Source organism: Leguminivora glycinivorella, chromosome 1, assembly GCF_023078275.1.
Source record: "Leguminivora glycinivorella isolate SPB_JAAS2020 chromosome 1, LegGlyc_1.1, whole genome shotgun sequence".
In the NCBI taxonomy this organism is placed as follows: domain Eukaryota; kingdom Metazoa; phylum Arthropoda; class Insecta; order Lepidoptera; family Tortricidae; genus Leguminivora; species Leguminivora glycinivorella.
The window spans coordinates 19087121-19099636 of record NC_062971.1 but is presented as its reverse complement, the minus strand read 5'-3'; the positions used below and the strand labels follow the sequence as shown (position 1 = coordinate 19099636).

The following is a 12516-nucleotide window of genomic DNA, read 5'->3' as shown; positions in this document are numbered from 1 at the left end:
CTGACGAGTCGGATGTGTTACTATAGTTCTTTAAATAGTTCTAAGCTAAGTGTTTTTATCTGTAACCTAAATAACTTTATGATTCGAAATTATATTTTATCTGTTGCATAATGACAGTCGGATTTGTTTTATAGAGTTGGAAACGGATTCTGAAAACAGCTGATAAAAATAATTTAGTTTACGTATTGTTAATCTTACGGGCACAAACATGGCAGAAATACAAACTCTTATGGAGATGGGCTTCCCAAAAGAAAGAGCGTAAGTTAAGGCATATGATGTGCTATTGAAATAGGTTATTATTTTCAGACTAATACAAGCAGTTTTATTGTATTTTAGGGAGAAGGCTTTAGAGGTTACTAACTTCAAGGGCGTTGAGCCGGCTATGGAGTGGCTGTTAGCACACGCTGATGACCCTGTGGAAAGCGTTGGGCATACGATTGACTCGAGTTCACAGCCGGAAGCGGCTGCTGTCGAACCGGCGACGTCCACAGACGCCCCACAGGCATCAGAGGCCCCGGCAGCTGAAGCGAAGTCTTTCAAATGTGATGAATGCGGAAAACTTTTTAAGAATCAGGACGAAATGGAGTTTCATGCAGCAAAGACTAATCATAGCAGTTTTTCGGAGTCCACAGAAGAAAAGAAACCTCTCACAGAAGAAGAGAAAAAGGCACAACTTGCACTACTTGAGGAGCGGATGAAACAGAAGAGAAAGGAGAGAGAGGAAAGGGACAAGGTATTATTTGTATTATTCTATTTATCAGGTTCAGATTCTATCTTCAAATTCATTTTAAATATTTTCCATGAACTCTTTTTTTAGGTAGAATATTAAATAAGTAATGTAATTAATTCTAAAGAGAATCTAAATATTTGAAATTGTAGCCAGCTTTACAATTATTTTCGTTTTTTGTCTAAATCAAAGCAATGCTTTTGAATATTTAGAATATTGTAATTTTATGTAATTTTCCCTGCATTCTAGGCTGAGGCTTTGGAGCGCGAGCGTCTGCGCATAAAGTCTGGTAAAGACATGCAGGATGCGAGGTTGCGGTTGCAAGAGCAAGAAATGCAAAAACTCGTGGAGCAGCGTCGGCGTGAGAAGATAGAAGACCAAAAGGCGCGAGAACGTGTGCGAGCACAGATTGAAGCAGACAAGCAGGCTCGAAAGTAAGCTCACATTATTTTACTAAGAATTATGGCTCTCTTAATTTATTTGTTCAATAAAATACAAACTATCAGAATATTTTTTTTAAACATAAGTATTACAAGGTAAGGCAATCCTGCTGGGGTGCAATCTTACAGATATCTTCAAAATAGAGAAGGATAAACTGTAAAACATGATCTTAGTAGCTGTAAAGTATAATAATTAAACAATACATAAAGAGCACTACTATATCAATTTTTTTTACATTACTCAAGGATGTAGTAGTCATGTATGGCAGATACCATATAGGTTGATTTTGGTCACAGTTAGTGAGCATGTTGTCACTGATTGTAGTGTGGTTTTGGCCATCACTAATGTCATACACCACTCCATTGCAGTCAACAGGCTTTGATTTCTTACTAAAACAGATACGAATTTGATGTAAGCTACTTATACCATTATGATTTCTGCACCTTACTACAGGATTCACGCCAATATTGGCCCTAACTGAATTGACTATATCTACTACATCATAGCCTTTAATTTGCTGATGGTACAATATCTGCTTCTCTGAGAATGTTAGAAATGTTGAAGGCTTTGTAGTATTCCAAGCCTCTAGTGAAGTATTTGAGTTGCATGTTGTGCTGCCCCAGTACTTCTGTAGCGCAGGTACCATGCTTCATCCATTCGTAAGACTAGAAGTTGTTTGAAGATCTGTCTAAAATGGTATATGAGTAATTCATTTTTATTCATTAGTAAAAAGGGTTGTATTTAAAAACAGGATTAGGAATTTCCAAAGCGTGTTTCATATTATAGATGGCACCAGCAGAGATTTTACTTGACTCTAGTTTTAATCTCTGAGCTTTTGGCTAGCATTCCTAGCTTCCAAACTATAAAATTTCAAGAAGCGAAAGGTAATACCAAAGAGGATTGAGTATTATAGAGAGTTACTGTCAAAGTAAAATGTGTAATCACCATACATCGTGGTTTTGGGAGCTGGAATGAATTCGTGTATTTATAACTCCGTTTATAGTAACTCCAATTACTGAAATATAGATTAAACTGTATCTGGCTCCAAATGTACCTAGAAATGTTATAGTAATGTCTGTTGTTCATCATAATCGCCCTTTTTGGGCTAGTGTAAATCATTCCCGCTCCCAAAACCCCGATGTATGGTAATCACAGTGCATAGACTGCCATCTCTTGACACAGGCTTAAAACTTTTGAACCTCAGTTTTGACAATTTGGGCCATATTCTTAGCTTGATATGTGTTAAAATGTCAAATATTAATATTAGCGCCATCTAGCTGAGCGTACCCCAAAGGTGTGATGCCATCCAGGCCACCATACCTTTTTCTGTATGGTACTGAGGTACGTTTTTTTTCTTAGACTTTATCTGTCTATACGGAGTTATATATGTCTTTGGTAATACTATTGTCACTGTTGACAGGTAAAAAACACCTGCTGTCTGTCAAATACAGTATCTACCCACATATCAAATAAACACCAGCACCACTACCACTTCTCTGGTGGATAGGCACCATAGTATGTAAAATTAAAAATGCGTACCTATTACTAAACTAACCTCTGAAGATATCGGTCCACATCAAAATTAATTCACTTCTTATGGTTTTAATAGCCTGGGGATCGAAATGGGCCGAGCTATTACAGAAGTTTGGTTCAACTGTTCCAAACTTACTGGGCCAAATACCATGGACGGTCCACGAATTCGCTACGCTTGGCATATAACAGACATTTGAAGGGCTAGTTTCCTTCCACCAGTCACACCATGTTGTTGGCCAATCCAGAACTAAAATAAGCACATCCCACTGATGATCTTCACTTAACTTTAAGTTGCCCGTACTGTTTGAAAGTGCATAATTTAATCTGAAAATTAAAATATATTGTTTTAGTAATCTTACTTACCTACCTATTTCAAATTTTTAAACCAACCAAAATGCTTAGTCTTACCGTGGACAAAGCAATACACTGATTAAGAAAAATCCTCTAGACCACATCTTCTTAGCTCGATTGCCGACACTATCAACCTTAACAATGTAAACGAAACAAGGCTTTTTACTTTCATTTATCTAATTACGATGGCTTTCTACTCCTATACCGGTTTGCATCCTCTTAACAGGCGATGTCTTGCGCTTTGAATAATTGCATTTTCACCACACCAACTGTTAAAGGCTTACTTTGCTATTCGAAAACAGATAGCAAAATTGCATTTTATCCACAAGAGTGCAAAGTAATTTCATACAAATTTTAACTTGATGTCTTAATTTGACTGGTAGAATTTACCTATAAATGATGATTTTGAATCATAATTATTGGATAAATTTTTGAATTTGATTTAGTTTGATGTTTTACAGTTAGTATTTTGTTCGTGTTGGTGTGGTGAAAAATTTTGTGTTTCACTCGGTGGCAAAGTTTGTTTACATATTTAGAGTTACATACAGGTCGAACGCGATTAATTAACATTATTTTTACCTTTTTTCCCAACGTTTCGGCCAGGTTGCACTAGCCGTGGTCGCGGAAACGTTGGGAAAAAAGGTAAAAATAATGTTAATTAATCGCGTTCGACCTGTATGTAACTTTAAATATGTGTACAAAGCGCGAGAACTTAAAGTGTTATAAAGTTTGTTTAACCTTCGTGCCTTGAAACCCTCGCGACGCTCAAGATTCCACTTATTGATAATAACTATTGTCTATTGTTCTTATATCATTACATACCTGTTGTAGTGTAAGTGCGTTTCATATTATCCGATCCGATATCGGGTGTAGGACCGATATCTCATACATTACAGGCGCCATCTTAGATTTCTTCCATTGAAATCCTTCCGACATCCGATATCGGGTCAGATAATGTGAAAACGGACTAAGAGTTATCTGAACCTATCCGATCTATCAAACCAAAATTTGCTCGTTAGTAGATAACGACGCTTACACGTCGCACACTAACGAGCGGTTTTTGGTCGACAAGAGCTGATTCAGCGTAGACATGTTTGAGGAGACCCTAACGGCTTAGCCACGACATTGGTCTAAGCGCGACAGCGGTGAGCGGCGGCCATACATTGGAGTGAGACACAGCGATGGGACTTTTCATTCGCACGTATGGCTGCCGCTCACCGCTGTCGCGCTTAGACCAATGTCGTGGCTGGACCGTAACTCAAACTCGTGATAATAAGAAGCACAAGTTCAACTAGCGCTTAGTAAATGTATTGTTCTCACTCTCGTGTATAGGTACAGTCAACCAATTGGAACCCTAGGCCACTCTACAACCATGTCAAAATGACAAGTAGTAAGAGATTTCTTACAATTTGGTTTATAACGTCACTATGACATAGTTCTACGGTGGCCTAGGGTTCCAATTGGTTGACTATACTTAAGCGCACACGCTGGGTTAAAATACCCTATAAATAGTGCTTCTTATTTTCTAACAAGTGTTTTTTAATATTTCAGACTAGCAGCAGCAGGGCAGCCGATCCCGGAGGCGGCGCCAGCGCCAGCGCCGGCACCCGCGCCCGCGCCGGCCGCCGCCGTGCCGCGGCCGAGCTACGAGCAGGCGCGCATACAGCTGCGCCTGCCCGACGGCTCGGCGCTCGCGCACACCTTCGGCGCCAAGGAGCAGCTCGCCGCCGTCAAGTGAGTTACTCCTGTTGTGTACAGTTGTACACTACCTATAGGAAGAAAACCAGGCTCGAGAGGAATAGGCGGCCGCCGCCGTGCCGCGTCCGAGCTACGAACCGGGCACGCGCCTGGAAAGATGTGCGCGAGCACCGGAGAGCAGTTCGCAACAGTCTGATAATATACCTATCGTGGACTGATTACGAATATATGATATATGTAATGCGCGCATGCAAATTTGATAGTTGTAAAGCGCATAGCACATTCGATCCGATTCCCACGTCGATATGCGTCGATATATCGATGATATATGCACCTGTTATCCCGTCAGATTTCCGAACGGTATACTAAAACTCAGTAATACCAAAACTCAAAGATATAAATTACGCGTTTTAGTGTAATGTATTTTGCGTACCTACCTTGCGAGCTTATCTGACGTTTTGCTTTTACCCATAGTAAAAGAAAACTATTGCAAAAGCGATAAGTTACCCATCAAAATTCACATTTCGTTTATGTTTACATGTTACAGGCTGTACCTACAGATGAACTCCCAAGGCTACGCTTCCGACGACAGTTTCAAGCTCATGACTACTTTCCCCAAGAAGATATTTACGCCCGAAGACTATGAGAAACCGCTGGAGTCACTAGGTAAGTCGCGATATGGTCTTGTTTTTGAGTAACTTTCTTACATATATATTATACATACTACTACTACTACTTCTTACTATGTCTTCCACCTATATAAAATATATTACTGATACGTATGTAATTTGCCGCCATTTTCTACTGACAAAGCTGGTTTGCCAAGGCATTCATTTAGCCTTCTTATTATTTACAATTGAACATAATGTGCTTAAGTAAAATATGTGGGTGTTGTGTTGTGTGCAATGCCTTTATATAAAATAAAAAATATATTTTCTCCTTTGCTTTCAGGACTGGTACCATCTGCGGTGATAATAGTCTCTCGAGGTCCATAAAGACATACTCAATCGCGCTCCATTTTTTATATTTAATTTATAAAAGAATTTGTACTGATTTGGGATTGTATGAACTAAGTTAATGGTGGTTTATTATTAGTATTACTATTGCTAGTAAATAAAGTATCTTGTTTCTCTTCATAATCAATGTATTTTATTGTAATAATTTAAATGCCTGCTTTAAAGTTAATTTAACGTTAACACGGGTATTCATATCTACTATTCTTATCTACTCAACGCATAAATATGAGTATTTAACTATTTATCAATGTAGGCATTAACTTGGGAATGTTAGGTCCTCGTTAGGCTTGTGCCGTTTCGTTCGTTGATCGGAGCGCTCCGATCTCGTTCAATCGCTCCCATGAACTAGTTCGCTCTTTTAGGTCTTTTGCTCATTTAGTGCAGCCAGACCAGCGACCACTGCGGTCGGAAAGATCAGAACGAATGGGACCGAATAGTGTCAAAATTATACGAATAGTCCACAGATAGTAACATTCCGGGCCGAAAGGTTGTAAGTAACCGAAGTTTAATATGAAAACTTGACTTTTTTTGTTGCTCTGCTAAGTAGCTCTCGCTCTCGGTCGGCGCAGTCACACATTCGTTCTCGATCCAAACCGTTCGCGCTCGCCGATCCTATACTGAACTAAATGAGCAAAGACCGATTCTCAGACCACGGAAAGATTCAGTTCATTTCGGTCATTGATGGGATTTTATAAGATAAGATAAGATAATCATTTATTGCGAACCATGGTTACAAAGTTGTTTGCATATAGGTACATAGGATCACATGGCACCCTTTCCTAACAGTTCATAGTTCGTGAACGACACAAGCCTAGTCCTCGTGTCTTTATGACTACAGGGTTGCGATAACAGCTTCGGGCGAGGTATAATGAACTAGGTAGGTATTTAGTTGGCTACTACATTATATCACAAATGTTTAGATAAAAAAACAAGATCGCGGCTTTATACAATTCTTGACCTTGAAATTATCGTTCGTCGCGAACGTGCGAAAAAATACATTTCGCAAAAGGAAGTTAATTCAGTCAATAGTCAATCAATAGTTTACTAGTGAGAATCCTCGTCAAGAACATATGCAATTGCCAGCATTTTCTTTTCTAAGAAGTCTTGCTAGTAATTTACAACTTGTGTAGGTCCTTTTCAGTAGGCTTTAGATTTCACGGCCATCGACAAATGCTACTTGATGACTAGATAGATACTACTACTACTTGATGGCTAGATAGAAACCATGGTTAAAATTACATATATTAAATAGGGATCTTTATTTTTTTTAACGGTAAAAACCTTTGTGACAGAACATAGGTATGGTCCGACTATCTAAGTATTTCAGAGTCTTGTCTAGATTCCAAATTATTGGTGCGTTTTGAATTCATGACAGCCGTCGAATAGGTAGGACTTGTTAAATAGCAACTTAGTTGGTTTATTAGTTTTATTACCTACACCCAACAAAACAATTTGTTTTGAAACCAACTAAATAATAATAACTGTCCACGTTCGCATTCATACAAATGTATCAAAGACCCGCATGTCATTTGGAAGTGACCCATTCATGTAGACTCACGGTGGCTTTTCAATCGTCCAGTCACGGTCGTTATTTCAAGAGCGTAGTTAATCGTTACTTCGAAGTAAGATCGCTCCTTTTATTTTTACAAGCTATAGGCACCTACGTACGCCATAATAAGTGCTTACATTATTTAATTATGAAAAATATTAGGGATGTACCGACTAGTCGGGAAAGCCGACTATCCGGCCACTTTTGTAGTCGGCGATTAGTCGGCAAAAAAGGCCGATTAGTCGGCACTTTACAATTGATAGAAAAACAGTAAAAAATAAATTAACAGCTGATGTGGTTGTATTATGTAGGTACTTATTCGTCATGCATTCGTCACTTATTTGTCATAGTCAAAACAACAAATATCTGTGATCATCGCGAAAATAAAATGTCCTAATTAGGACTATCAATTTCATGGGCAGGATCAATAAGTCACTACTTACTATGCCAAATCGGTTGTTAAAAATTGAAAATGTATATAAATATTCTCATAGACCCTTGAACCTCTAAAAATCATGAAAACCGCGAACGATAGACCAAAAATGACATTCAAAATGTGAATTTAGTCGAAAATTCTGTTTTGGCCGACTAATCGGTCACCCAAGCGCCGACTAGTCGGTAGTCGGCCTAGTCGGCCAAATCAATAGTCGGTACATCCCTAAAAAATATAGAAACACTTGACTAAGGTCAGTTAGCCATTGAACAGAACAGACGAGGCTATCAACTAAGTGTCAGCAGAGACATCTCGTAGTGGCCATGGATCACGATCAGGTAGGCGAGTTGTCTACCTAGACTGGCTAGTTGTCTTGTATAATTGTATTGAAAGACTAATGGATCCCCCAAGTACAACCAAAATTCTTAAAGCGCAGACGCTAGGCAAAAGGTGACTATCGTGGTCGTTGCAAATATTATTAAGGCTTTTGTTCATCAGTGTTTTCTAATGAGTAATCGGACGATATGCTGAAGACGGTAGAAAAAGGTGGGGGTACAGGCCTATCCAAAGTTAGTAAACAATTAAAAAACCGGCCAAGAGCGTGTCGGGCCACGCTCAGTGTAGGGTTCCGTAGTTTTTCGTATTTTTCTCAAAAACTACTGAACCTATCAAGTTCAAAACAATTTTCCTAGAAAGTCTTTATAAAGTTCTACTTTTGTGATTTTTTTCATATTTTTTAAACATATGGTTCAAAAGTTAGAGGGGGGGGACGCACTTTTTTTTTCCTTTAGGAGCGATTATTTCCGAAAATATTAATATTATCAAAAAACGATCTTAGTAAACCCTTATTCATTTTTAAATACCTATCCAACAATATATCACACGTTGGGGTTGGAATGAAAAAAATATCAGCTCCCACTTTACATGTAGGGGGGGTACCCTAATAAAACATTTTTTTCCATTTTTTATTTTTGCACTTTGTTGGCGTGATTGATATACATATTGGTACCAAATTTCAGCTTTCTAGTGCTTACGGTTACTGAGATTATCCGCGGACGGACGGACGGACGGACGGACGGACGGACGGGCGGACGGACGGACGGACGGACGGACGGACAGACAGACATGGCGAAACTATAAGGGTTCCTAGTTGACTACGGAACCCTAAAAATACTACTACTATTTATATTTTAGGCAACTTGGAATGAATACTGTCGGAGGTAGGCGTTGATATTTACAGCCTATATGTATTAAGTTTTTAGGTATTGCAGATCTGTATTTGATTTAGGTACTGTATGTAGAGCCGCTGCTCTTAAATAAAACAACACATTTGAAAATGTATTATTATGCAGTTTTTATTAATAAAAAAATAGACCAGATTTTTTAAAATTATTATTACATTAATTTAAGAATTAATTTCTATAAGAGTGTAAGAGAAAGAGAACCTTGAGAAAGCAAAATCTAATGTGTATGAAAAATAGTTCATAGTTAATAGGTCATAGTTCAATCTATAGTTTGCTTTGTCGGTAATTGGTGCCATTGGACACCAAACCAAGGGTAATGGAATAAATTAATTGTTTCTCCGATATGCGAACAACTGCTCTAATATTGTAAATGCAAACAAACATATTTTTACTTTAAAAAATGTGACTTTCGATACAGAAGCATAAGGGTGCTTCCAGTACAAGAAGGATCATTTTGTCTGGAACGCCAACACAAATTTTAATGAAATGATCCTTATATTGCACATGAGACATCCCATCTCTGATGGAAAGATAGAAATCTTTTGTTACTTAAATTGTTTTTAACTGAAGAAAACTAAACAATATGATTTATCAACTTATTTTGCTATTTATTAGGCCAAAAATCTCAGAGCAAAATTTTCTTAAATCTGTGCCAAAAATAAAATAAAAATACGAATGTAGAAAGAAAGAAAGCAGAGAAGCAAAAAAGTCACACTATCTAACAGACTAGTATTCCTACATACTACTTAGTTAGATTACCTACTTATAATGTAGTAATTCATAAAAAAAAATCTAATGAATATTTATAATAGTAAGTTCATCAGCCGCCTCGTATTGCTATTAGTAATAAGTAAAATTTTCTACAAAAAATGTGCCAATGTGCATCACTTTTATCAGATATTTTGAAGTAAGTACTTAAAGATTTTGGCAATCATAAGTGGTCTATTTTTGATGCTAAAAAATATGTATTTACATCAAAAGAAGTTCCTTGATTTTGGTTACACAAAATTATGTAAATATAAAATTTATTTAATACGTCAATATTTTTGTAACAGTGTTTATACATTGATAAATCCTTTTTATGATATTGTTGTTAACTCTTTGATATAATTAACATCCAAAAGATTATTATTCAGTTTAACGTCTTCTGGCATTCATAAATTAAGGTTTATTGGAACTGTAACTTCCTGACAAATAAATTTCATCTTTTCTTCTATAATATAAGAGTTAGTTAAAGAAAGGGTGGGCATTGCTATGGATTTGAAAGAGATGTATTTGATATTGATCAGTTGACACACAAACTATGAATATGGAACAGGACCCTTATGCCATGTGTCTAGTCACTGTGCTAAACAATCTATACTTCCAGTTCATCAGTCGTTAATCATGATTGTCATGTGCAAACGATATGTGCGTGTGCACGGGAAAACGTCCCACTTTGTCAGTTTATTAATATAAAGATACAAGTAAATCTCACCTTAATGGTAACTGACAAAGTAGGACATTTTACTAAACACACTCACATATATCACCAAATTAAAGAGTGAACCATTGCAACCAAGTTATCAATTTATACCACTGCACAAGACCAGAGCTGGTACTGTAAGGCAAATATAAGACTTTCTGGGTTCGGTCACAGTTTGTAAGTAGATTATCACTAGTTCCATGTACAACACCATCACAATCAACAAGCTTCAATTCCTTAGTGAAACAAAGACGAATTTCGAATAAGCTGCTTTTACCTTCCTCTTTTCTACATTCAACTACTGGGTTCACACCGAGGTGAACTCGAATTGCATTAACAATATCAACTAAATCATAAGCCTTATTCACTGATGGTACAATGTCCGCTTCACTGAGTATGTTGCTTAAATTATAGGTTTTGTAGAATTCAAGACCTCTGGTGAAGTACTTAAGTTCTGTATTGAAGTTTTCTAGGACTTCTGCAGCGCAGGTACCATGCTTCGTCCATTCATGGGCCCAAAGAGAGTATGTAGAGGTGCCTAAAAGAATAAATTAAATTATAAATTACTAAAATTATAATGTACCTATACATAGTTTAGAACTATTTAACTAGTATAGAAATGAAAAGTTTTACATTTATTGTTCTTTAAAAAATGGAGCTGGCATGACTAACCAACAAGGTAAAAACAAACAAGTGAATCAGCAAAACTTATGAAATAAATATAGTATTTACCATATTCAATATTGGTCCACACATCAGTTAGTTCCGTTTCAATGGGTTTAATTGCCTCTGGGTCGAAATGTGCAGAACGATTGCAGAAGAAGGGTCCCAAGGTACCGTATTTTGTCGGCCAAACCCCATGGATAGAGAACGAGTTCAGGACGCTTGGCATTGTACATTTATTTGAAGGACTCTTGTCTTTCCATTCTTCACAAGATGTTGATGGCCACTGTTGTGTGAAAATTAACACATCCCAGTGATGATCCGTGTTGTCATTGTAGCCGAATTTTCTTGGATATGCAAAATCAAAACTAAAAATAGTAAAAATGGGTTACTTTCACGTACTTATATAAAATACAGTGCAAAATACTAAAGCACTAGTGAAACCTGTAAGTTCTTACCATAAATAAAGCACTAATAGTGTCAACCAATATGCATTAGAAAGCATTTTGTTAACTATTTGATCACGACAGAGTAATAAATAAATATCAATAACAATTTTCTATATTTTATTTGTCTACGTTACGTCCAATACCTAGACGTTCAAAACTATTTACGATTGCAAAACGTCATTCATTCTGACTTTTATGTTATTTCAGAACGTCCAGTTTAAGTAGACTATAATATAATTACATTATTTAGTTATTTTACAAACATATTTAGGGTAAATACATAATATGAATGAATATTAATTTGAGTATAACTCGAGGCAGTTAAAATTCGAATAATGGAATAAAACGTGTATATATTACTTATGAATTATGAACGCAACGTTTAGTTTTTTTCAACTGTCGTGTTTCACCACTGTTTCACGTTCCCACACAACGACGCTAGATGTCGTTAGTGAGCAATTAATTTTCAGAATGAAGTACTTGTACTCATAGTTTGTACTATTATGTATTCTGTGATGAAGGGATGAAGGGTAGGTTATCTTCTTGCATCCAATGTATTACGCCGTGTCTTGCGTGGGCGACGGTCGCGTGACCGTCGCCGTCGCGTCTCATACTTCCATATCGATAAGGTTTGATTTCGTATGCGTCGCATCGCCGTCGCGCGACCGTCGCGCGACCATCGCGCGACCGTCGCCCACGCAAGCCACGGCGTTAGGAAAAGTTGCGTGGCTACGTGTGCGTACTTTCATACATAGAGAATATTGAATAGTATGGTATAGAGCATAAAGTATATTGAATAGTATGGTACAGATGTAGTGCGAAAAGGGTTTCCTTCGGAAACGTTCGTATTTGTCATGCTGGTTCAGTCAATGTCAGTACATCTTGTACTGACACTGACTGAAATAGCATGACACGTTCGTACGTTTCCGTAACAATACGAAGGCAAA

General features: G+C 37.3%; 2 protein-coding genes across 2 annotated transcripts; one reads left to right on the top strand and one right to left on the bottom strand.

Moving 5' to 3' along the window:
• The first annotated feature begins 97 nt into the window (after window positions 1–97).
• On the top strand, window positions 98–5889 carry LOC125229403 (UBX domain-containing protein 1). The gene is made up of 6 exons (XM_048134262.1): window positions 98–258; window positions 337–733; window positions 977–1161; window positions 4604–4786; window positions 5298–5416; window positions 5702–5889. The coding sequence occupies exons 1-6, from the start codon at window positions 209–211 to the stop codon at window positions 5743–5745; spliced, it is 978 nt and encodes a 325-aa protein (XP_047990219.1). The 5' UTR covers window positions 98–208; the 3' UTR covers window positions 5746–5889.
• A 3194-nt stretch (window positions 5890–9083) lies between these two features.
• LOC125229486 (ribonuclease Oy) lies at window positions 9084–11735 on the bottom strand. Its single transcript, XM_048134373.1, has 3 exons — window positions 11579–11735; window positions 11190–11488; window positions 9084–10995 (listed from the first exon to the last, which is right to left on the bottom strand). The coding sequence occupies exons 1-3, from the start codon at window positions 11623–11625 to the stop codon at window positions 10529–10531; spliced, it is 813 nt and encodes a 270-aa protein (XP_047990330.1). The 5' UTR covers window positions 11626–11735; the 3' UTR covers window positions 9084–10528.
• Window positions 11736–12516: the final 781 nt, after the last annotated feature.